This window comes from Malania oleifera, chromosome 6, assembly GCF_029873635.1.
Source record: "Malania oleifera isolate guangnan ecotype guangnan chromosome 6, ASM2987363v1, whole genome shotgun sequence".
NCBI classification, from domain to species: Eukaryota; Viridiplantae; Streptophyta; class Magnoliopsida; order Santalales; family Ximeniaceae; genus Malania; species Malania oleifera.
Genome location: NC_080422.1, coordinates 49,306,497 through 49,332,111, shown reverse-complemented (window position 1 = coordinate 49,332,111; position 25,615 = coordinate 49,306,497). Strand labels below are relative to the sequence as shown.

Genomic DNA, 25,615 nt, shown 5'->3' with positions numbered 1-25,615 from the left:
AAGCAGGGTTAGTAGACTGAGGGTTTTAAAAATTAGGGTTTCGTACTGTTGGTATTTAAACAGCCGTCAGTCAGTCAATTGATATCGAAAATTCAGTTCCTGACAATTGTATTTATTTGAATTTTCACAAAACAGTAATGAGTCAGTTGACTGTGCCTCAGAGAGTCAGTCACCTGATAAACCTGATCCTCAAAACTTTAGAAAGTTAGAGAGGGCTCAGTCGACTGTGATTCATTCTCAGTTGCTTGACTTCACTTGCTGAGTTCACACTTATTTAATTTTTCCTTTCTAGACTACTTCTCTACTATGCAATAAGCCTAGTTTACTTCAGATTTTCTCTCTTTTGATTTCAGATTATTCTTTTGCTTATCAATACCCGAAATTTCATATTTCTTCCCAAATTAACAATTGATGCATATGACTCTTGGAATTTAATTATTTTGAAGTTAAGCCTTGTACAATTCATCCTCTGATTTTGGCCAACAATGTTATTCTTATATTCTTGATTTTCACACTAAATGTCCTCAATAAATCTGGAAATTAATCTTCAAGAAAGTAATAATTCATTTTAATTTTGTTCAACACTCTTGTATTAATTGCGACTTTGTGAACTTCTTTAATTTCTTAGTACTAGCTTCTGATCTGAACTTAGATAACTACTATCCATGAGGAATTAATCAACTTGAGTATGCTATCTTATCTTTTGCACTGTAACCATGATATGGTCAATTGACTTTGGCTTTAGATTGATTCTTTGAATTCATCATCTTTACTTAGCTTCTCAAGGTCTCTACTATAGTAGACATAACTATTAGTAATTTATGTTTTAAGAATTATCTACTATCAGATCACAATTTTAACTTTTACTGAATCTCTTCTTGTTTTACGATTAGCTAACTCAAACTCTATAGGTTGTTAAGTCATCATTAACCCATTTCATTTTAGTAGGAATGAATCTTCTTAATTCCTAAATGGAGAATAATTAATCCTAAGATCTTTGGAGTTTTTAGTTCGTGAACTAGGCTATCATTTTGGTACCCATACCTTCTTTGGTTTGGATGGTTTATCAGTAGATGATTCTTCTTCTCTCCAAACCTGTTTAGTTGTCACACCCTTTCTCTTTAATGGACATTCAAACTTTATCGTACTTATAACACTAGATATCATTTTTATTCTTGGATTGAGTTTGGGATTTTTTGACTCGATCCATTTCTGAATTTTCTCTCTGACGATCATGGTCACCTTTCACCATAACTCCTTCTCCATGTGAATTTTTATTGCAGAATTTCATCCTTTGATGAAACCCCAACAACACACTTGTCACCTATTCCAAATTTATGGTCTCTTTCCCCCATGTAAGAGTGGTAACCAGGTTCTTATATGTGTGAGTCACTAACAAGGAATTCAGTAGCATCAACGTCTTATCATTATTTTCAAATTTCACATCAACCCACATTAAATCACTTATGATTTGATTAAATGCGTTGATGTGTTGGTTCAAGTTTAAGCCCTCCACCATCTTAAGCCAATAAAGCCTTTTCTCAAGGAAAATTTTTTTCGAAAGGGATTTGTACATGTATCGGCTTTCAAGCTTTTGCCAAATAATCGTAGGAGAATCTTCCTCCATGACGTGATAAAGCACTTCATTGGCCAAACACAATCTTATTGTAATAACAACCTTTGCCTCTAATTCCTTCAAATTAGCTACATCCATACCTTCTGATTGAACACTATATAAGGCCTTCACCATCCCTTGTTGCACAAGAAAATCTTTCACTCTTCTCTGCCACAAACTGAAGTTACTGATTCCATCAAATTTGACAATATCAAATTTTGCATATGAAGTGTTTGATGCTATAACAACAACGCTGTGATACCAATTGTTGTGAATAAACTTGAATTTGCATAGTGGAATATCAATGCAACAATCAATGAATAATGAATATGGAACACACCCACACAGTATATATGAAAGCAAACAACTAAATAACACAAGAACACAAGGAGTTACGTGGTTCGGCATTGCTTACATCCATGGGAGCAATTGGCAAAGTTTCACTATCTTGGTGTCAAAGGACACAATACAATACTTCTTACAATGATCTTCTTATGAAAATACACTCGAACCAGTGTATAAATAAAGTTCCCTTTGGTGGTTTCTCCCAAATCCCGACCAACCTAACGTTCGTATTCAAATTTTGAATTAAGCCTCACTACCCAAAAAAAAGCTGTCAATGGTTTAAGATACTGAGAGAAAACCGTCTAAGTAACATTTAGAGAGCCATCGATGGTTGTTTTGACGAAAAAATATTGAGATCAATAAATTTGGAATTCATCCAAACCGTCGACGGTATAGAGAAACCGTTGGCAATTTCCCCTAGATTGCTAATATTAACTATGGTTCTATTCCTTGTGTATGTTAACCTACTCAAGAAATGAGCCACCAAACATAACAGTATGAAAGTCCTTTGTAAAATAATTGGGATGTTAGATAAGTAAAGTTTTGAACTTTAACTATTTAGTATGGAAATCCCATGTAAATTAATCGCGATGTTAGATAAGTAATGGTATTATAATAAAAGATACTTTAAAAAATTTAAGTATGCATGTGCACTCCCATGAGTTTTACATATCCATTTTTGCACACATGCTTAAATAGTGAAAATCTTAGGTTGACTAGACATGCTTTGTCGTAAAACCATCACAACTTTAGTATGTATTTGCCACATTTGTCCTATTGAGAGATTTGTTAGGTGTGTGCTACATTAAAGAAGATAGGCTTTTCCATAAGATACCTTTTTTGCCTTGCTCTCCAGGTTAAGTGTGAAATCTTCAACATGGTCAAAGTTCTCATGATTAACCATTATATTTTCTATAACTCTATGAAACTATTATTTTTATATATGAGAAGTTTACACTATGCATATATCCCTTTATATTTTGTACTCAGCTATTCTTAAACAATGCAGGTTTGGGCTGGTCCACTTAGTGATAATAAGGTTGTAGTTGTGCTATGGAATAGAGGATCTTCAAAAGCTAATATTACTGCTTTCTGGTATGAAATAGGCCTTAATTCAACAACTGTGGTCAATGCATATGACTTATGGGAGGTATTTTCAATAATAATTGAAAAATTTTTTATAATATTTTCTATGGTTAATTTGACTAGAACATGCCCTTAAATCATTTCCATATATCTAAATTTTGAATTAATGTTGGTGTATGCAGCATTCAATCCAATCCTTCATAAGCACACAACTCTCCGCCAATGTGGACTCCCATGCTTGTAAGATGTATGTCTTGATCCCAGTACAAGGAGAGTAAAATGAGTAAAATTTGTAAATGAGGGTGGTTCAAAAGAGAGGGATCCTAATATTTATTTATTGTGTATTTCTAAATTTTAAATTGATATAGTTATACATTATAACTAAATAAAAAACTTACTCAACAATGGTGAATAAATAATGAATAAATATATAAATTTACGTACGCAGTGCTTTTGTGGTGCTTTTTATATGATTGTGAATGACGAGGATTGTTGCAATCTACGATAGGGCCAACACCTACCAAAGGTAAATCTTTAAACTGCCTTGATTTGGATGATGAGCTCAAACTCGTGAAATGGTTTGGTGTGAGAATGAGTTAAAATATAAGTCAATGGAGTCTCCAATTGCTTGTTTTATCCTAAGTGCGTTCAGATCACCTAAATAATTACTACCAATTAATTGATTGTCTAGATACAACTAGGTCAAAGGAGCACGTAGTCATGGTCTATATTAGTGGAGTTAGGTTCTATAGTATAGTTAAATGGTGAGAGAGTACTAACATTCCCTGCACACCCTTTCCACGAAGGTACAAGTCTAGCCTCACCTTTAAACTTAACTAGTCAAGACTTTAGTTCTTTGGTTTCATTTCTTTTAATATTGGAAAATTCTATATAAATAGAGACTACCCTCATCTGAAAAGTCACGAAATCATGTAAAACCAAAGCTATTGGATCCATTGTTGAATCCATTTTAGTATATAATTATTGACATCATATTTTGTTTGGGGGTTTCAACATCAATTTTTGAAGACTCGTAAGGTTGCCAACATTTCGTGACCATTTTGAAATTAACTTAGAGTACCAAACCATGCATTGATACATTCAACTTATCCTTTGTATCTTTGAAAATGAAGTTTCCACTATATTTTATTTTTTGAAAAGGAAAAATAAAGGGAAATATTTTTTCAAAAGAGATTAAGTTCGAAAGCACACTTGAGCATAGGGAAGGTAACACTTTGAATTCTTATTCTTGAGAATCTAAAGAGTTATCACCCTAAAAGACCCATTCTCTTAGATGGTTCTCATGCTTGCCTTGTAGGCATGTGTGTACATCCCTTGAAAATACATAACCTTTTTTGAAAAGGCTTTCATTCGGCTTCTGTAAAAGTATAAGCCTTGTAGACACCCATTCTATCCGACGATTATATAAAAATGCTTTAGGGGTTTTAGATTTGTTTTTTATTTTAGTTCTTTCTAGCCATTAGTTACAGGTGCCTTTCAAGGTCTTCACCTAATTGAATCTCTTATTTTGACTCTCTCGACCTCACTACCTTGAGAGGAGATTTCATTAATTATGGATTTTGTACAAAGTTCTTTATACATTCATTCACAAGTAAGTACAACAAGAAAGAAAATATCAAAAGAAAACTGAATCATCACTCTTGGGGTTGCTTGCTGTAGGCCTTCTGCATCATCTGCATGCACAAAAGGTTTCAATCTTAAGTTCACATATCAAGGCATTTTTTTGGCCCATTTTGGGTTAAATTTGTTATTTGAAGCCTATGGGCCTTATTTTGGGTGATTAAGGCCCATTGTGGACTTTTATTTTAAATTGGAAACCAATTTTGGGCTGAGGACATAAATGAGCCCAACTTGGGGGACCTTTTGTGACGCCCTAGACATGCTATGCGGGGCTCGGTGTATTAAGAGACCAACACGCGTCTCTGATACCATTCACACAACGGAAATAATAAATATCTTCAATAGAAAATACTAGAGTACTATATTTACATACATTGATCCATAAAAATTACAACCTAATCCTTTATATTATAAATGCAGAATTAATATATATTGAACATAAACTAAATACATATCTGATCTACTATATTTAACTTACAAAACTACCCCGCCCTGGAACTATCTAAGCTTGATCACCTAGGTAACCTGAAAAGACTTAACATATGATGGGTGAGACACCTCTCAGTAAGGAAGAAATAATTTATAATAGTGTGTGGCTGAAGTATTTATGATACGATTTAAAATATCCATCTCAGGTGTACACACAGTTCACAAGAAGCCAGATAACATGCCCATAATTGCACAGGATCAATGTCCTTGTCATCCAATCACATACCTATAACCAATCAGTATTTTAATGTTAGTTTCCAAGAATAGGGAAATCCACCCGCCCATACAAGTGGGTTCCCTCTGCTCTAGTGCTAACACCAGGGCACTCACCTTTCTCAGTAAGCCCTCGGGTTGTGTATTCAGGTAAAATCACTGAGAATAGGAAAGATCACCCGCCCATACAAGTGACTTCCCTCTACTCTGGTACCCACAATTAATTACCAACGTACTCGCCTTTCTCTGCAAGCCCTCGGGTGGAGTAATCTACTTTACCCTAAATACTTAAGTAATTAACATTCGTACATAGGCAATATAATCACTTCACAGAATTTCATGCATACGCCCATATCATAATCAATCCACACAAGATCAAATCACACAACATCAGTGTCCACACAGGATTGGTCCACACAAGACTAATCAAATCACACAGAATCAATGTCCACATAGGTTTGCTCAACTACAATATCAACGTCCACATAGGACTGGTCCATACAGGACTAATCAAATCGCACAACATCAATGTCCACACAGGACTGCTTAATTACAACATCAACGTCCACACAGGACTAATCAAGCATAGTATAAATGTTCACACAGGACTGCTCAAACCACATAGATTACAAAACAAGCACCCCATTCATGATAAATCGGTAAACAACCTCCTTATACCACTGCCAATGTTTACCTCTCAGTATAAACGTCCATATATCGACCTCCTCATACCACTGCCAACATTATATCGTCATTTACATGAACCATACCACAGATTAATCACAAACCTAACCAATCAACCATGTCCACGAAAATACCACAGTATAATCAACCATCAAGTATTTTCAACCAAATAATGTTCACAATCCAATCAGTGTATTCAACCAGACAAGAATTTCAGTCAAATGACATTCACAGTCTCAACAATTTTCTTATTCCACTAAGCTCAACAATCATTTAATGATCAAAATGGTTTCAACCACACAATTTTTCCCAATTTAATACTTATTAAAACAGTATTTTCAATATCAGTTTGGCTCAGAAAATTATACCTGTATATGTAGGATTTTTACCCAAAATTAGTCATTTTAATAATTACTAAAATCTATTATAAAATATTTCCCCTTAACTAATTCCTGAAAAGCCTCTTAAAATAACTAGTCCCACACCCGCAGGGTTTCCCGTTCAACACCTTGAAAACCACATCTCCCAAAACTAAACTTCAGTATTTCTTCGCGTATAATATTTCCTACAACTAGGGTAAAGCCAAAATTTTCATAAAAAGCCTTACCTTGAATTTGGGATGAATTCCTAACTAGTCTTCCCGATGATCCACTCTAGCAGATTAGTAGAGAACTCTTCTAGGAGTGTCGTGGTGGCCTCAGATTGTCACTGATGGAAATCCGGCCCGAAAATCGAAGAGAGAAGGTGGTAGTGCCAAATTTTAGTGACAAAAAGAGAAAACATGCAGAGAATTCTCACAGAAATGAAAGAAATCCACTATTTATACGCAGGGACTCATTGACGAGACACGTCGATTCGTCGATGAGTCCTAGTGCACAATTTGTCGACGAGATAGCCAACTCGTCGACGAATTTTAGTCATGCGAAAAAAACCTTTCGGTAATTCCTCGTTGACGAGACACGTACCCTCATCAACGAGCTAAGAAGAATATTCCTCGACGAAACCAGTCTATTCGTCGACGAATGCTTGCTGCCACCTTTTGAATTTATTCCTTCTTCCCCTTCCATCTTCCTTATTATTTTAAATTATTTAAAATTTTCCAGGTTGTTACACCTTTAGTTGGATTTGGTACCCTCTCCCAATTGGTTGCTTATGGGGAGCAACCATGGCATGCAGTTGTGCTCTTTTCTCATGCATCATTTTCCCATATGGCTAGTGCCCATGGGCAACTACATTCTGCATTTTCCCATGGAGCTGGTTCCCATGCTAGCTAGCCAATAAAAAGGGCAAAGGTTCAAACTTTATAGGGGTTGGAAAATGATAAATTAGGTGAGGCATTGGTAGAAATTACCGAGAGAGAGAGAGAGAGAGAGAGAGAGAGAGAGAGAGAGAGAGAGAGAGAGAGAGAGAGAGTAAGAATCCCGTAGAGAGCTTTGGAGAGCTTAAGAGGGGACTATTAAAGGGAGTTTTGGCTTAAGATATTCATAGAAATTCTGGAGAGAATGTTGGGCTAAAATAAATTTAGAGGTCAGGATAGGAATAATTTGAGAGGAACATAAAATAAATACACAAGGATAAAAACAAAAGTTAGAGAGTTGCAGTAAAGGATTTAGAGGACTGCAGAGAGAAGCTTAGTGAGTGGAAGTAGAAAAGGAGGTGGAGAGAAAAGCTTAACAAGTCAGTACCCTTAACTCCCTTGTATGCATAAATTTGTTATGGTCATTGTAATATAATGCATGGTTAATTGAATGAAAGTTGTTAAAGGTTATATGACTATGTGAAGACCATGATTGAATTTCAATATTAGTACATTTGAAATAAAAGTAATTTTGAAAATGGTGGGCTTGATCCAAACAAAGATGAGATTTTGACTTTGCCCCTAAGCATGCATTTGATTGCATGAACCCAAATGTCCAAAAGGTCTCAAATAGAACAAGAGCTTTGTCAAATCCAAAGTAGAATCCTTGTTGAGGAAGACCACAAATCAATGAGCAAAAATGAGTGAAAACTAAGATGTAGTCCCAAGAGGGGGGGGGGGTGAATTGGATTTCAAAAAAATTTCTCTTAATTCCTTTTAAGACTTCTTAACCTATTTTACTTCTTTTAACACATTCTTGACTTGTTTGTTTAATTTGTCAATCACAGAAGAACTTAGTTTCTTTTATACAATCAACAACATAACTATTTAAACAATCAAGCAACCAATCAATCAATCAAACCAATTATCCAAAACACATTATTCAAACCAAGATGTATAAGACACAAGATTCCAGCTCTTGTTTATTTGCAGCCCTGAAAATATGAAAGTTTGATTCAAGCCCTGTATAGAATGTAATTTGTTTCTCAATTTAATATTCAAAAAAACATTCACACTCTTCCCAAAATTTAGAATTCAAATAAACTCTTAGTTAATTTATCTTTGGGATGTTAATAAAGTAACGTACTCCTATATGGTTTCCGCAAAGTATGGTTTAACCAACTTACACCCTTTCGGTTTTCACAACCCAAATCAAAATTAGACTTTAATTTTACTTGATTTCCAAATATACGTAGTATATATGATTACCAATTAAACCATCCACGCAATTTATATGTGCTGAAAATAAAGAGTAAGGGAAAGAGAGAGTGAGATTGGGATTTTTACGAGGTTCAGCTTATACCTAGCCTACGTCCTCGCCTTTGGAAAACCACCAAAGGATTCACCAAAATTAGTTCCTTTTCCAGGTGGAACAACACCAATTACACACTCCTTCAGTAGGCTAGAGCCCGCCTCTCCAAATGATGTACCCTCATTCGGTCACTCCTTTAATTAGGCTAGTAACCGCCTCTCTAAGCTATATCGCCATGCTTAGTCAACGATCCAAATAACCTTGAACAGTCAATATCTACAAGATACAAATCAAATAGATGTGTACAAAGAATACTCTCAAATAGAGCTGATTAGTACAATTGAAAAACTAATATAATTTAATTCAAAAATACTAAAGGAATGAAGCAAGAAGCTCAATGTAAATATCACCGGTTTACTTCTTTTGATAAGGATCAAGAACTCAAATCATATGCTTTAGAGAAGACTTGATATACTCAAAAATATCTTAGTGATTTCGCAGCAATTCAGTCAGCAAGTCAATAGCAAGAGGGCTTCGAGAGAGAGAGTAAGGTTTGAGAGGTTATTCAATTCTTGGTAAGTTTGATTTTCAAAAACCATGTATTTATAGGCTTAGAAACACTCTGCCCAAGTTTACTTAGAGTGCCCCCCAAGTTTCTAAAAATATTAAGGCACGAGTAAATTAAATTTGAAAACAAGAAGTTTGAAAAATCGAGCCGTTGCTGAACTTCGGTTGCCTGAGGTGCAACCTCAGTCACCTGAAGTGGCTTCAGGAGCTTGAAGATATAGGGTCAGGCGCTTGAAGCAACATTGTCTATTCTGATTTGTTTCAATAAATCCCCAATCACCTGAGGCTAAAACCTTAGTCACGTGAATAGTAAAAAATTTGTTTTCTTCTCTCGTTTTCAAAGATGTTTGGCTTCCTTGCTTTCTTACTTTTGAAAAATATTTTTCCGGGGTTTTTAAAATAGAGTCTCTAAGTCCATTTATATCCCCTAATGAGCTTCATTTCATTAACAATGACATTTTTACCTTTGAAGTACTTACATAAAGATTTCCTAAAAATATAAAAACTTATTGTTCTTTGAAAACTTAATGGTTAACTTTGAACTTTGAGTTCATTCCATCTTCAACCGTCTTTGAGCTTCCCTTTTTTATCACTTCATGATACATCATACACCTTTGAGCTTGTTGGTAATCTTTTGAAGCTTTGTTGGTTTTGACTTTTTAAGTTTCCTGAAAACATCATTACATGAAGACAAAACACATTAAACCTTTCCTTCATTTGTTGCCATCAAAACAAGAGGTGAAAGCCTTGTTGGGCTTACAATCTCCCCCTTTTGATGATGACAAATAATGAGCAAAAATTGAGAAAAACTTTTAGAACGCTCCCCCTTACAGTAGGCATAGATTCAAGTAATGTTTTATAAAGTAGTCCAGCGAAAATTGAGAAAAACTTTTAGAACGCTCCCCCTTACAATAAGCATAGATTCAAGTAATGTTTTACAAAGTAGTCCCAAAGTCAACAAGGTACTTGCAAATCCTTATAACATATATAAAGTAGTCCAAAACTTAACAAGGCATTTGCAAATCTTTATAACATATTATAATATTGTATATTTATCAATATTTTTATCAAGGCATTCGCATAGCTCATATATTGCATATAGTCAACATTCATAACTCATATATTTCATATAGTCAACATTCATAGCATATTGCATTTTCAACATTCAGCTCAGCATTTTCCATTTCTTTAAACCATTCATATATTTTTGCTCTCTAAACCATCTCTCCCCCTTTGACATCATGCAAAAAGGGATACAAAATTGTAATACAAAGAGTAAAGAACCATATAAATACACATCAAGGTAAAAGAGTCATAAGTAGTACAAACCAAAACACATCACTAAGATGTGACCTACAACAATACAATGCATCACAAAAAGAGCTGTGTTTAAGTTTACATCTTAAAAGCTAAGAAACTTAATCATCATGTCCTTCATCATCAGCACCATCAGAGGCATTACTTGCATCATCTTCTTCCTCTTTTTCTTCATCTTCATTCTTATCATCACCATCATCTTCAAATTCTTCATTACCCGCATCCGCTTCTTCTTCTTCATCTCCTTCTTTATCTTCTTCAGATGCTTCTGCTGATGAGTCATCACTACGAGGTATGGAGCTAGTGTCCATAGGATCACCATGAGAAGAACTACCCTGTATCTACTCAATGCGTGTAATATGTTGATCTAAGGAAGAGAAGTTATCCTGTAGAGACTTAAGACCATCACGCACATCTCGGCTGAAGGATGTGAATTCATTATAGAATGGTATGAACCAAGAAGGAGCTTGAGTTGCAGATCCATAAGCCTGAGGTGGATGAGAAGGTGCAGTTGCCGCTCTTCGTTGTCTATCTCCTTTTAAGAACCACTCCTAATTACGTTTTTCATATCCCATCTGTTTGAGGGTCATGGAGGTAAAGAGGTCATACATAGTATTTTTGATAAAAAAATCTGATGAAGATGTGATATTCTGATTCGCAAAGATCATATTAAGAGCTCCCCCGTATGGAAGAGTGACTCGAGTTGCATCCATCTTAGCCCAAATCTGTTTCATAATAAGGCTAGCCAAATCAAGTTTCTTCCCCTTTAACAAACACCACAATACAAAAGCAGTCTATATACGAGAGATGGTCATATGATCCAGCTTGTGGTAGAATGTTATTGGTGGTGATCTTTTGAAGGATCTAGGCTTTCAAGTTGAGTTTCCTATAGAGTGGTGGATGCCCAAAATAGGTAGATTCATTCTCCATGATTAACGGTAAAAATTCTTCCGGTGTAAAACCTTGTTGAAGTATCCAAGATTGGGCAAATGTAGGGCATTCAAACTCTCCTAGAGTAATGTGGAGAATGGGAGCTAACGTTTGAGGAGTGAGAGCTATTTTCTTACCCTTGACTTCATTTGATAAGATATTCTCCCCTTGAACTATATTAACATAGAATATCTTAACAAGGTTTGGAAAGAGTCCTTTAGCTTGGTATACAATGAAAAATTTCCAACCTATGTTATGGAATAACGGTAGGATTTTAGGAAACTCAGTGTTGAAGAATTGAACATCATGAATCTTACCGAATATAGGATTTGTAGACCAAAGATGAGTTCAATATACATGCTTTGCATGAGGAGTTACCAACCATTGCTCAATGTTGGTATCATCTCTGCCTGAAGACGAACCACGATGTGTCATTTATTTTGTTCAAGGCATCGTGAAGTTTTTGGAGCAAGCTAATAGTTTCTTTCAAACCCTAGAATAGGTATGATAGTGTTAAGATACTCTGATTTGAAGGTTTTAAAGCAAGAGATTGAGGAGAATCTAGTGTTGAAACTTTGGGTGAGTGATGGGATACGGTTCAGGAGCTTGCAGTTTAGAAAAGAATAGGGTTTTTTGTGTTTAATATATAAGGAATTCGCGACTTCAAGCACATGAAGAATAAGTTCATTCGCCTAAGGATTTTCTGGAATGAAATTCAGCAGGCAGTAGCTATTCAGTCGCCTGAGATCTAGAGCTTAGGCGCCTAAAGTACATGTAGGTGCCTGAATTTATCAGTTCAGTCAACCTAAGCTCTTTAATTTATGAAATTTCCTTATTTTCTTGTTTTGAAAACTTTCTAACTTACTTCCCTTATTGTATAATGGTTCAAGTTTCTTTTTTTGTAGACACACCCCTTTCTTTTAGTAAAAACTTATGTAATAAGCTCAGATTTTCTTTTCTTTTGATTTTCATTTGAACATCCAAATTTCATGTATCTTGTACTTTCTATTTTATATTTGTATGAAAGTTCCATAATATTTAATATTAATTGAAGTTATTTATTTCAGTTTGGTACCCATATTTTCTTAGGTCTGGATGATTTATCAAGGGATGTTTCTTTTACTCTCCATATTTGTTTAGTCTTCTCGCCCTTTCTTTTAAATGGACATTCAAACTTTATATGTCCCTTTTTCTTACATTGATAGCATATGGTGTTAGTGTAGGCAGAAGATGTGCTAGCATAATCTTTGGAAGCTTTCGAAAAATAACCCATGTAAAGATTCTTTTTCTTTTTATTTTCAACCCCATTAAATCCAATGTCTTCTTCGTTTAAGGTCATCCTTTGTGAGCCTCTCATTTTGTCAAAGTTTTCCTTTCCTTTTGTGAAGTTGTAAATGATCTTTTCTTTATCTTCAATTTGATTTTTGAGATCATTTATCTCAATGTCTTTCTTGTCATCAACCTTCTTTTGTGATTTCTCTAATTCTTGAGATAGTTTTCTTATTTTATCATCTAATCTAGGAATATATATGTCTTTCTCATATTCCATAGAAGATAGGAATCAAAGGTCTTCTATCATCTTTTCATTCTTGCTTTGTAATTTCTTGATTTTCAATTCTTTTTCTTTTTCAGTAAGATTTTTAGCTTCTAATTCTTTTATTGCAGCTTCATACTTATTTTCTATTTTCTTGAGTTTTGAATCTTTATCATTTTCAGCACTTTTAATTGATTCTAGCTCTTTCATTATTCCATCGTTCTTATTTTTCAATGATATGCTTTGTTTAGTTACTTTGATTATATGCACTTTGAATAAATCATTTTGTAATTCATCATAAGATGACATACACTCATCATTGGATTCATTCGAAGAATCACTACTAGAATTAGTTAAGGATTTGGATGAGGAGCCTTCCTCATCGTCCCATGCCATGAAACAAGTATAAGCAACCTCTTGGTCACTTGATTCATATTCCAAACTACTTGTACTCATGTTGTCCCAAGTAGTGGCTTTCATGGCCTTTTTTTTTTCCTTCTTAAACTCTTTCTTTAGTAGTGGACATTTCAGTTTTATATGTTCAGCTTTGTTGCAATTATAACATGTGGGGGTTTTATTTTTAGATTTCTTTTTGCTGATTTCTTCTTCTTCTGATTCAGAGTTTTGGATTCTTCTTTTGAATTTTTTTTTCCTTCTAAGGATTTTTGCAAGTTTCTTAGATATGAAGACTAGTTCATCTTCATCCATTTCTTCTTCACTGCTAGAGTTTTCTTTTGAGGCTTTAAAGGCTATTGATTCTTGGGCTTTGGTTTTTCCACTCCTTTTATTCATTGCCATTTTGTATGTGAGGAGAGAACCTACAAGTTCATCTAAAGAAGTGGTTTTAAGGTTCCTACCTTCCGTTATTGCAGTGGCCTTTGGTTCCCATATAGGTGGCAGCCCTCTAAATTTTTCTTATTATCTCATAGGTAGTGTAGGTTTTTCCTAAGGCATTTAAGGAATTTATTATGTGAGTGAACCTAGTATACATGCTAGTTATAGATTCACCTGGGTTCATCTTAAAAGGTTCATATTCGCTTGTAAGCATATCAATCCTATTATTCCTAACATCTATAGTGCCTTCGTAAGTGACTTCTAGCTTATCCTATATTTTCTTAGCCATTTTACAAGCCATTAATCAATTAAATTCATTAGCATCTAAAGCACAATACAAAGCATTCATAGCACTAGAATTAACTTGCAACATCTTATGATCTAAGTATGTCATATCATTTTTCTCCTTAGGAACTTGTTTTCCATGTACTAATTTAAAGGGAATTAGGTCACGATCTGTGACAACCTCCCAAGCCTTCCAATTCATAGTTTGAAGATATATTTGCATATGTTTTTTTTGCAAAAAGTGTAGTTATGTACACAAAAGATAAGAGGCCTAGTTGATGATTGTCAATCTCCAAAAGGAGCTACACCTATATGAGTCATTAAGATCTTTTTATAGCTACTAATTAAGATTTGCTATAACCCCTCTTTGATACCAATTAAAAACTAAGATGTAGTCCCAAGAGGGGGGTGAACTGGATTTAAAAAAAATTCTTTTAATTCCTTTGAAGACTTCTTAACCTATTTTACTTCTTTTAACACATTCTTGACTTGTTTGTTTAATTTTTCAATCACACAAGAAATTAGTTTCTTTTATACAATCAACAACACAACTATTTAAAAAATCAAGCAACCAATCAATCAACCAAACCAATTATCCAAAACACAATATTCAAACCAAGATATATAAGAAACAAGATTCTAACTCTTGTTTATTTGCAAACCTGAAAATATGAAAGTTTGATTCAAGCCCTATAGAGAATGTAATTTGTTTCTCAATTTAATATTTAACAAAATATTCACACTCTTCCCAAAATTCAGAATTCAAATAAACTCTTAGTTAATTTATCTTTGGGATGTTAACCAAGTAACGTACTCCCCTCTGGTTTTCGCAAAGTATGGTTTAACCAACGTACTCCCTTTTTATTTCTACAACCCAAATCAAAATTAGACTTTAAGTTTACTTGATTTCCAAATATACGTAGTATATATGATTACCAATAAAACCATCCACAAAATTTATGTGCTGAAAATAAATAGTAAGGAAAAAAGGGAGTGAGATCGGGATTTGTACAAGGTTCGGCTTATACCTAGCCTACGTCCTCACCTTTGGCAAACCACCAAAGGATTCAACTAAATTAGTTCCTTTGCCGGGTGGAACAACACTGATTACACACTCCTTCAGTAGGCTAGAGCCTGCCTCTCCAAACGATGTACCCTCGTTCGGTCTCTCCTTTAATTAGGATAGAGCCCGCCTCTCTAAGCGATATCCTCACGCTTAGTCAATGATCCAAATAACCTTAAACCATCTATATCTACAAGATATAAATCAAATAGATGTGTACAAAGAATGCTCTCAAATAGAGCTGGTTAGTACAATTGAAAGACTAATATACTTCAATTCAAAAATACAAAAGGAATGAAGCAAGAAGCTCAATGTAAATATCACTGGTTTACTTCTCTTGATAAGGATCAAGAACTCAAATCATATGCTTTAGAGAAGACTTGATATACTCAAAAATATCTCAGTGATTTCGCAGCAATTCAGTTAGCAAGTCAATAGCAGGAGGGCTTTGAGAGAGAGAGAGTAAGCTTTGAGAGGTTATTCAATTCTTGATAAGTTTGATTTTCAAAAACCATGTATTTACAGGCTTAGAAACACTCTGCCCAAGTTTACTTGGAGTGCCCTCCAAGTTTCTAAAAAGATTAGGGCATAAGTAAATTAAATTTGAAAAATCTTGTCGTTGCCGAACTTCGATTGCCTGAGGTGCAACCTCAGTCGCCTAAAGTGGGTTCAGGAGCCTGAAGATACAGGGTCAGGAGCCTGAAGCAACACTGCCTGTTTTGATTTATTTCAATAAATCCCCAGTCACCTGAGGGTAAAACCTCAGTCGCGTGAATAGTAAAAAATTTGTTTTCTTCTCTCGTTTTCAAAGATGTTTAGCTTCCTTGCTTTCTTACTTTTGAAAAATATTTTTTCGGGGTTTTTAAAATAGAGTCTCTAAGTCCATTTATATCCCATAATGAGCTTCATTTCATTCACAATGACATTTTTACCTTCGAAGTACTTACATGAAGATTTCCAAAAAGTATAAACACTTCTTGTTCTTTGAAAACTTCATGGTTATCTTTGAGCTTTGAGTTTATTCCATCTTCAACTGTCTTTGAGCTTCCCTTTTTGATCACTTCATAATACATCATACACCTTTGAGCTTGTTGGTGATCTTTCAAAGCTTTGTTGGTTTTGGCTTTTTAGGTTTCCTGAAAACATCATTACTTGAACACACAACACATTAAACCTTTCCTTCATTTGTTACCATCAAAACAAGAGGTAAAAGCCTTGTTAAGCTAACAATGAGGCCCCAATTACGTGATATTTCCTTTTGAGAAAAATTAGCAAATCTCATTATTATAGAAAGGATCTAGAAATTAATTTAGGATTAATTTTGTATTTATTCCATTGTTCCCCAATTACAAGTATAAATAGGGGTTGTAAATTGTTGTAAGAAATGCAATTTTTGAACAGAGTTTATATATATATATATATATATATATATATATATATATATATATATATTCTTCTTATTTTAATTTTTCACATGGTATCAGAGCCAGTTCATCAAACCTTTGCTCCGATTGTCCGGTGATCTCACCACTAGCTTCACCATTGATGACAACGAAAAAACTGTCACTCCTTTGCTGCCTATCTGATCTTCGTCTTTGCTATCAATGACCTCCGACGTCGTTATCTCTATTGTTGTTCTTTTATGAAGTATTCGACATTGTCATCGACGTCTCCATCAACTTTCCAACGTTTTCTTCCTTAATCAGCTTGTTGCTTTTTTAGATCTGTGCCTTTGTAGATATGTCATCCGATTTGACATCATCTCCTGATCATCTACGTTGTTGTCTTCAACAAAGTAGAAAACACATTGATTTTTCTGAATCAGGGTTGAAGATGACCTCCTACAGATCTACGCCCAGCCAACCCATGCCAAAAGTGGGCTCTGAATCCCGCCATTACTTCCATTTAACTTTGAAGAGCAATTCCAAAGTGAGCCACTAACAGCTTTATGGATAAAGGCAAATCAATATTTTAAATAGTTAAAATTATCAATTGAGTGGAGAATCAATTCTTCCAAAGGATCAAGTCAAACCAATATTTTAAATAAATGTTCAACTGAGTGGAGAATCAATTCTTCCAAAAATTAAAAATAAAAAAGGAAAAAAGAAGAAAAAGTGTTTCATTTGAGAGTTTTCATTTTTGCTCATGGCTATTCTCAACGATTCCACCCCTTCGCAATCCATGGCACACCAAGTAGGTAGTGTCAACTCTTCATTGGAAGGTACACCTAATAGTGATCATCTATAGATTCTTGACAATGGTGCAACCGACCATATGGTTTACACACCTACTATTCTGACCCAATCTTTTCCAATCCATGGTTGAACAGTTCAATTACCAGATGGCTCCCATGCCACCGTTACTCATATTGGATCAGTTCGATTCTCTCCTACTCTCACTTTAAATAATGTTCTTTGTGTTCCAACCTTTCATTTCAACCTAATTTCCATTCGTAAGTTATGCAAAATACACCATTGTCTCATTATCTTTTCTTTTGATTTCTGTTTTATTTAGGACCTGGGCTCGATGAAGATGATTGGGATAGGAATTGAGTGGGATGACCTCTACTGCTTTGTAAACACCAGAAAAGCTTGTTGTTAGGCAGCCACCTCCACTATGACTTCTCATATTTGGCATCAACATTTAGGACATTTGTCCAATAAAAAATTGTCTTTTCTTTCCAATAAAGAACCAGAAATTTGTAATTTTGATTTGCAACCGTGTTTAATTTTCCCATTGGCTAAACAGACCTGTGCTCCATTTCCAACTATTTCTATTTCTCCCCATAAACCTTTTGAATTACTACATGTTGACATTTAGGGGCCTTATCACACCCCTTCTATTATTGGTGCACGTTATTTTCTCACTATTATGGACGATTTTACCCGTAGTACTTGGGTTTATTTAATGCACCACAAATTTGACACCCATTCTCTCTTGCAATATTTCATTCATCTCAATGAAAAACCAATTATTTGCCACCATCAAAATCATACGAAGTGATAATGGGCCAGAGTTTCACATGCCCACATTTTATGCACCTAAGGGTATTGTCCACCAAACTAGTTGCGTCTCCACTCCTCAATAAAACGGAGTGGTTGAACACAAACATCGTCATATCCTCACTCTTTCAAGCACATATGCCTACACACTTCTGGGGGGATGCTATTACTCACTTGAAAGTATTTGGATGCTTGTGTTTTACTTCCACTCACTCTCATAACCCAGCCAAATTTGACCCCCGAGCCATCCAATGTGTCTTCCTTGGTTACCCATATGGTCAAAAGGGGTACTGACTCTATAATATTATCACACACAAAGTATTTTTTTCCTGAGATGTCATTTTTCATTAAGATATCTTTCCTTTTGCCTCTTCTAAAATTGAACCCACAGAACTTGTCCTACCTTGTCCTGTATTTTCCTTTGACCATATTCTAGATGACTTGTCTCCCATTCCGTCACCATCACCATCACCATCTCCTATATTGCCACCATCACCATCACCATCACCATCACCATCACCATTAACATCTCCTTCTCCAGTGCCCAAATGATCTAGTCGTCCCACTAAGCCACCGACAAACTTGAAGGATTTTCATGCGGAATAGGTTCTACCATCTCGACCGCCCACTCAATCATCTGACTTTGCACTAGTCCATTCATCAGGTACTCCTTATCCTCTCACTGATTACCTTTCTTATTCCCACTTAACTCCTATTCACCATGGCTATCTTTCTTGCCAAAAAATCACAATCTTTCTTGCAGGCCATGACCGATCCAAACTAGTGTACAGTTATACGTGTTGATATTGATCCTCTCGAGCTTAACAATACCTGGATCCTCACTCCTCTCCCTCCTGGTAAGAAGCCTATTGGATGTAAATGGGTCTATAAGATCAAATACAATCCGGATGGTTCCATCGAATGATAAAAGGCTCACCTCAGTGCCAAGGGCTACAGTCAATAAGAAGGCATTGACTACACCAAAACATTTGCTCAAGTCACCCATTTTTGAACTTGCTTCTGTGCATAACCGGCATCTTCATCACCTCGATGTCAACAATGCTTTCCTCTATGGAGATCTAGAAGAAGAAGTATACATGCAGCTTCCACTGGGATTTGGATGAAAGGGAGAGACTAGAGTATGCAAGCTCATTAAGTATCTCTATGGCCTTAAACAAGCCTCGATGCAATGGTATGCCAAGCTCTCATCCACCCCTATTGATGTAGGATATTCACAGTCCAAGGAAGATTACTCACTTTTTGTCCGATCCCATAAGAACAATTTCACTGCCATTTTAGTATATGTGGATGATATTATCATTGCAAGAAATAGTTTGGAGCAGATAAATGCAGTCAAGAAACTTCTAAGTGACCACTTCAAGATCAAAGATTTGGGAATTCTCAAGTATTTCTTGGGAATTGAAGTAGCTCATTCAGCCAAGGGAATATTTCTGTCTCAAAGGAAGTATGCCCTTGAGATACAGGAAGACACTGGTTTCCTTGGAGCTAAGCCGAGCAACTTTCCCATGGAACAAAACCTTGCACTCAACGAGAGTGAAGGTGAACTCATTACAGACCCTTCATCATATAGACATCTTATTGGAAAACTGATTTATTTGGCTGTCACAGGACAAACCTTAGCCTATTTAGTACATGTACTAAGTCAGTTTATGGACAAGCCACGTATACCACACTTGGATGCAGCACACAGAGTCTTGTGGTACATTAAGAAATCTCTAGGCTAGGGGCTTTTCTTGTCAACTTCTAGTGAAATTCAACTCCATGCATACTATGATGCAGATTGGGCATGCTACAAGGACACTAGAAGATCAGTCATCGGGTATTGTATCCTACTCAAAAAATCACTCATTTCCTGGAAGACCAAGAAGCAAACAATGGTCTCTTGCTCCTCAGCTGAAGCAGAGTATAGACCTATGGCCTCTACATGCTGTGAGGTCACTTGGTTTAAATCTTCATTCTTAGATCTTCCAGCTACATATTCTCAACTAGTCAGACTATAATGTGATAACAAAGTTGCTATACATATAGCCTCAAATCCAGTGTTTCATGAATGAACCAAGCATATTGAGATAAATTGTCATGTGGTTTGAGAAAAACTCCAAAATGGGACCATTCAAACAATCCATATGCACACAAGCTAGCAACTCATTGATTTATTTACCAAAGCTCTTGGAGTAGCACAATTTAACTACCTACTCAGCAAGTTGAGTGTTATAAATGTCCACGCCAACTTGAGGGGGAGTGTTGAGGAAGACCACAAATCAAGGAGCAAACATAAGGCCCCAATTACGTGATATTTTCTTTTGAGAAAAGTTAGCAAATCTCGTATTATAGAAAGGAGCTAGAAATTAATTTAGGATTAATTTTGTATTTATTCCATTGTTCCCCAATTACAAGTACAAAAATTCCATTCCCAAGTCAACTAATGAAGGTTCGGCTCGCCTGTCTTTGAGAAGGGCTCTTCCTAAGTAGGAAATTTATTATAGAAAGCTCGCGATTGCACCTTGTCTAGGAGGTGATGCTTTCCTACCATGAGGGATGGCTGCGTTCCTTGAAAAGACCAAGTCAAGTCAGCCATAGTGGACAAGAGAAGCTACTCAGTTTGCTTTCCAAACTCTAACTAACAAAGCGCAGCGTGAAACCAGTTTCTTTCATTAGATGTAGTGGTCCAGGGGTTGTAAATTGTTGTAAGAAATACAATTTTTTAATAGAGTTATATATATATATATATATATATATTCTTTTTCCTTTAATTTTTCACAATCCTAAAATTTAATCCTCAAAATATCACGCTAGCGTTCAAAAATTTGAACCAAAAATCCCTATAGAATCTCTCAAATAGACCGGAATACCTAGGTTAAATCACCCATGGACTTGGGTCAGAAATACCCAAACCGAGTCAAACCAACCCAAAGACTCGGGTCAACTTGACCCAAATCCAAGTGAAAATAACTCGAAGACCCGAGTCTGCTTAACCCAACTTAAGTCTTGACCCAAGTCAACATGACCTAATCCACAAACCTAGGTCTAATCTTAGACCTAGGCCTAAAACCCCCTTGGCCCAAGACTAACTCCAACCCAGCCCAAACCCAAACTTAACTTAAGCTCAGGCCCAAATTTAACTTAGACCTTGAAGTTCCTAGAGCCCAAACTACACATGCCCAATTGAATCCGAGCCCATAACTCAACCTAAGGCTCCAAGTCCTTAAGTCCAAAAACCTAGCCCATGGTGAATCTAACTTGAGCACTTGACTCAACTCCAAATCTAACCTAGGTTAGAGTAAACCTAACCCTAGTTAAACCCAAACCCTAGGACCGTATTTGGCTTGCGATAAATCATGAGAAAAACACTAGAACTTCAAAGAAAAAAAAATTAGAAGAAGAAGGATGCAGAGAATAAAGTAAAGATCAAAGAGGGTTCACCTTTGGGATTTAATCTAAACTATGGGTCTAGGGTTAATTTGCAAAGAGTTCGAGGCTCTTTACTTTGTTTTGAATTGAGATATGAAAAAGGAAGATCAAAAGAGAGAGAAATGAATTTGTCAGTGAAAAAAATGTGAGATTGAGAAAGAAAGAGATTGAGGAGAGATATAGAAAGAGAGATTGAAAGATGAGAGAGCGAGAGAGAGAGAGAGAGAGAGAGATAGAGAGAGAGAGAGAGAGAGAGAGAGAGAGAGAGTGGTAGGGTTACCTGAGACCATTGGAGGTAGCGAAGGCCACCGGTAGTGGTGGCGATAGTTGCTTCTGTGGAGGTCATGCAAGTTAAACAGAGGGGAAGAAAAGAGAAATTAGGAGAGTGAGAGAGAATAAAAGAGAAAAAATGAAAAATAAAATAAATGAAAAAAAAGAAATAAAAATATATATTTAAGTTTTTTTTTTTTAAATTATTCTTCTTGTAATAGGCCACTTGTCACCTACTGAGTGGTGACATATGGCGCATCTTAGTCATTGCATTCTAGGTGACATCACCCAGTGACATGACGTGATCCAAGTTGTCCATTTTGTGTTTTCTATGGATGGTTGGATTGTTGTTATGTTAGTGATACCTATGAACAACTTTAAGCATATAGCATAGCACCACGTGGCAGGTGATGTCGTGATGACATCACCTTACCATGTGTTGTTTCCTTGGTTTCTTCCACAAAAAATAAATAAATAAATAAATAAATTAATCTTTCCGTTCATATGTTGTCATGTGTCACCACAGATGTATGACACGTGGTACATCCAACCCATTTCTCGCCTTTTCCTTTTTCATTTTGGATGTGATGAAATTGGTTCAACCAAAGTTGTAGAAGAGGCTAATCAATATCCGATGCTGATCAATTTACCAATTATGTGTTTGTGAGAGATGGCTTGGATAATCCCACACTATCAATGTCAGAGTCAAGAGAAAAATCAAGCAAAGCGCATTTTTTCAACAATGATGATCATGAGGGATGGATTTACGATCTCTCGTTTTCATTGTCGGAGTCTTGGTTTTCTAATATGTGAGTTGAATTTCCAAATATTTGGAGGAATAATAATAGATCTTATAAGATTGAGCCAAAAAAAGAAGAAGGAGAAAATAAGAAGAAAGAAAAGTACCTCTTTTGTCTTGCTAAAAGATATACTGATCAGTTAATCGACTAATTCTCTTTACCCACATTGCCCTTTGTTCAATTGTATCTACAAATTATAGATATGTGAAAAGAATACCCTTTATATATAAGGTTAAGAATCTAGGTTTGAGACTTTTTTTCACATTAAACCTTGGGTAAATGTAGAGCTTTTATTAAGGAGAGCTAAAAGGAAATAAGGTTCTCTTCTAACTGTCTTAAGCCCGTGGAGCAATTCACATGAAAAAAAAAAAGATTTTATTTTTACTTGCACTAAAATTCATTAAAGTTTTATTAAATATCTCTTAATTATCAATATGAACGTTAAAAAATTCTTCAAGCATTGCCTTTACTACACAATAACCTTGCACATAGACAAGCCTTGAAATGGGGGCATTTGTGGACATAAAAAAAAATTCGGTCCAAGTTTTAAAAGAAAGTATATAAAAATTTGACTAATTTTACAAATAGGCTCAAATTAATAAAATTTTACATTGGGCCTCATGTATGGTGGGCTTAACAAAGGGACATGAGCTTAACCAATCAATATACAGTTAGCTAGCTCATTAGCCCAAGCTCCATAAACAAGGACACATGGCAAGATGTGGGAGGTATTGGGATTTAGCCAACCCTAGTCTTGGCCTATAAAAACCTTGATTAGCTTCTCCAAATGGGATCCCAAAAATGACAAGAAAAAGAAGAATGGACTTAGCTTGTAAAAAGGAAGAGACAAGCACAAAATTAAGGATCAAGCTTTCATTCTTTGGCAACCTTGGTAATAAAGGAATACTCAAATTTTGATCAGTATTAGCCGATCAATTCTTCTTCCAAGCATCCACTGCTCATGATCAAACATGCACTCATGGAAATTGGTTACGAATTCATCTTTCGCTGAATCATCAACTTCATCATCTAGGAGATCCACCTTTGCTCTAACTAAGAATACGCTCTTTTGAGCCCTTAAATCGGAAGACCTCATCAAAAAAATCAAAGATTAAACAAATTCACATTCCACAGATCATAAAATTAAACATTCGGAAGATCAACTACCGTTCCTTAATTGATAGAATTTTTAAAGATCCAAAATCAAATAAACTCATCTTCTATAAATCATCAAATTGATTGTTTGGAAGGTTCACTGTCGACTCATTTAGGAATAACCTTGAGCCCTTAAGTTAGTGGATCCACTTTCGAGGAGATTGAATCAGAAGAACATTTTACTTCACTATAAAAATATACAAAGATTGTACCTATTCTTTTTTCAATACAAAATCAAGTTTTTTACCAATTTTATTGTCTTCCTTTTCAAGGCACGAATTTTTTTATTAGAGAAATTCTTTTAGGATATTCCATTCCAGCAAGTAATATAGAATCTTTAATAAAATAACCTTTGTCATAGAAGAAAATGTTAATGTAAGATATGATGAAAGTCGTTTGTTGAAAGAAAAGAATTTGCAGATGGCGAAAGTCATAGTTCTTTGTAAACAAGAATGAAAGAAGGAACAAAAGCAAGATTGATGCAAAGATAAACACAAGGATAAAAGCAAGGACAAATATAAGAACAAATGCAAGACTAGATGTAGGAACAAATGTATATAGAATCTTAACACATTCCTAATGCAGTATGTAAGAAAAAATTATTCTCATCTTCTAAACATGGTCTTAGGGGATTAAAAATCCTAGTGTACAAGCTATATGTATCTTAAGATTTTTTTTTTTTGGGTGCAAACTAGATCTTAGCTTTAACTTAAGACCTTTTAGGAAAATGAGCATAATGTGTTCTAGATGATAGTTAAGTGGGAAGAGCTGAAGTAAATAATATGTGTACTGGGGCATCTAAACCTAAAAATCATTATGTTACTAGAGCTAAATGGATTTTCAAAAATAAAATTTATGAATATAGAACATAATAATAAAGAAGGTTAGATAATAAACACAAGCATGCACACAAAAGGGTGTAGATTTTGGTGAAACTTTTGTACTAGTGGCTAGATCAGAAGCTATCTTGTTTGCTTTCTCATGCTATATGGATTTTAAATTGTTATCAATAGATGAGAAAAACTCATTGACTTAAGAAGAAGCCTATATGTCACTAATTTTTTGTTTTAAGTGTCATGTATTCAAATAAAGCTTTTTACAGAGTCAAGTAGGGTTCTCATGCATAATATGAAAGAATAAGTAATTTTTTAATGGAAAATCATTTTCCAAAGGAAATGTTGATAAAAAATTGTTCACTAAATAAAAATATAGAGAAATAATTATTGTACATATCCATGTAGAAGATATTATATTTGGCACAAGGAACTTATTGTGCAAAGAATTCTCTTTTGCAAAATAAATTTGAAATGAGCATAATTAGTGAATTAAACTACTTTCTGGGGCTATAGATTAAGCAATATAAAGATGGTACTTTTGTAAGTCAATTCAAATAGGAAAAAGAGCTTGTAAATTGAATTGGAAACTACACAATTTTTGGGACTCTAATTATAGTAACCTGAACCAAGAAAATAAAGAAATAAATAAAAGAAAAGAGAAAGAAAAGGAAAAAGAGGAAATTTGGTTTGACTAGGACCAAATCATGGCCGGTTTTGTGAGGGTCAGAAAAACTGTTGATGGTTTTCCTGCAGGTAAACAACTGAGAGCAGGTTTAAGGCCAAACTGTCACCAGTTTGGTCAAACCTAGAAAAATTGGTGACGGCTTTCCTACGGGCATGTTTACTTAAGGGCTAAGTTATTCATTTTTATTCATATCTATCATTTGCTCTCTCTCTCTCTCTCTCTC

The 25,615-nt window shown here is 35.1% G+C and overlaps 1 protein-coding gene and 1 long non-coding RNA gene across 2 annotated transcripts in view; both read left to right on the top strand.

Moving 5' to 3' along the window:
* LOC131157929 (alpha-galactosidase-like) overlaps nucleotides 1-3,489 on the top strand; it is a 36,513-nt gene extending 33,024 nt beyond the window's left edge. The window contains exons 14-15 of the mRNA XM_058112397.1: nucleotides 2,970-3,110; nucleotides 3,229-3,489. Coding sequence (XP_057968380.1) covers nucleotides 2,970-3,110; nucleotides 3,229-3,324 — 237 coding nt within the window. The 3' untranslated portion in view covers nucleotides 3,325-3,489. The remainder of the gene's footprint in view (nucleotides 1-2,969; nucleotides 3,111-3,228) is intronic.
* A 40-nt stretch (nucleotides 3,490-3,529) lies between these two features.
* LOC131157928 (uncharacterized) overlaps nucleotides 3,530-25,615 on the top strand; it is a 39,527-nt gene continuing 17,441 nt past the window's right edge. Inside the window, exon 1 of the long non-coding RNA XR_009137352.1 lies at nucleotides 3,530-3,572. This is a non-coding gene — a long non-coding RNA (uncharacterized LOC131157928). The remainder of the gene's footprint in view (nucleotides 3,573-25,615) is intronic.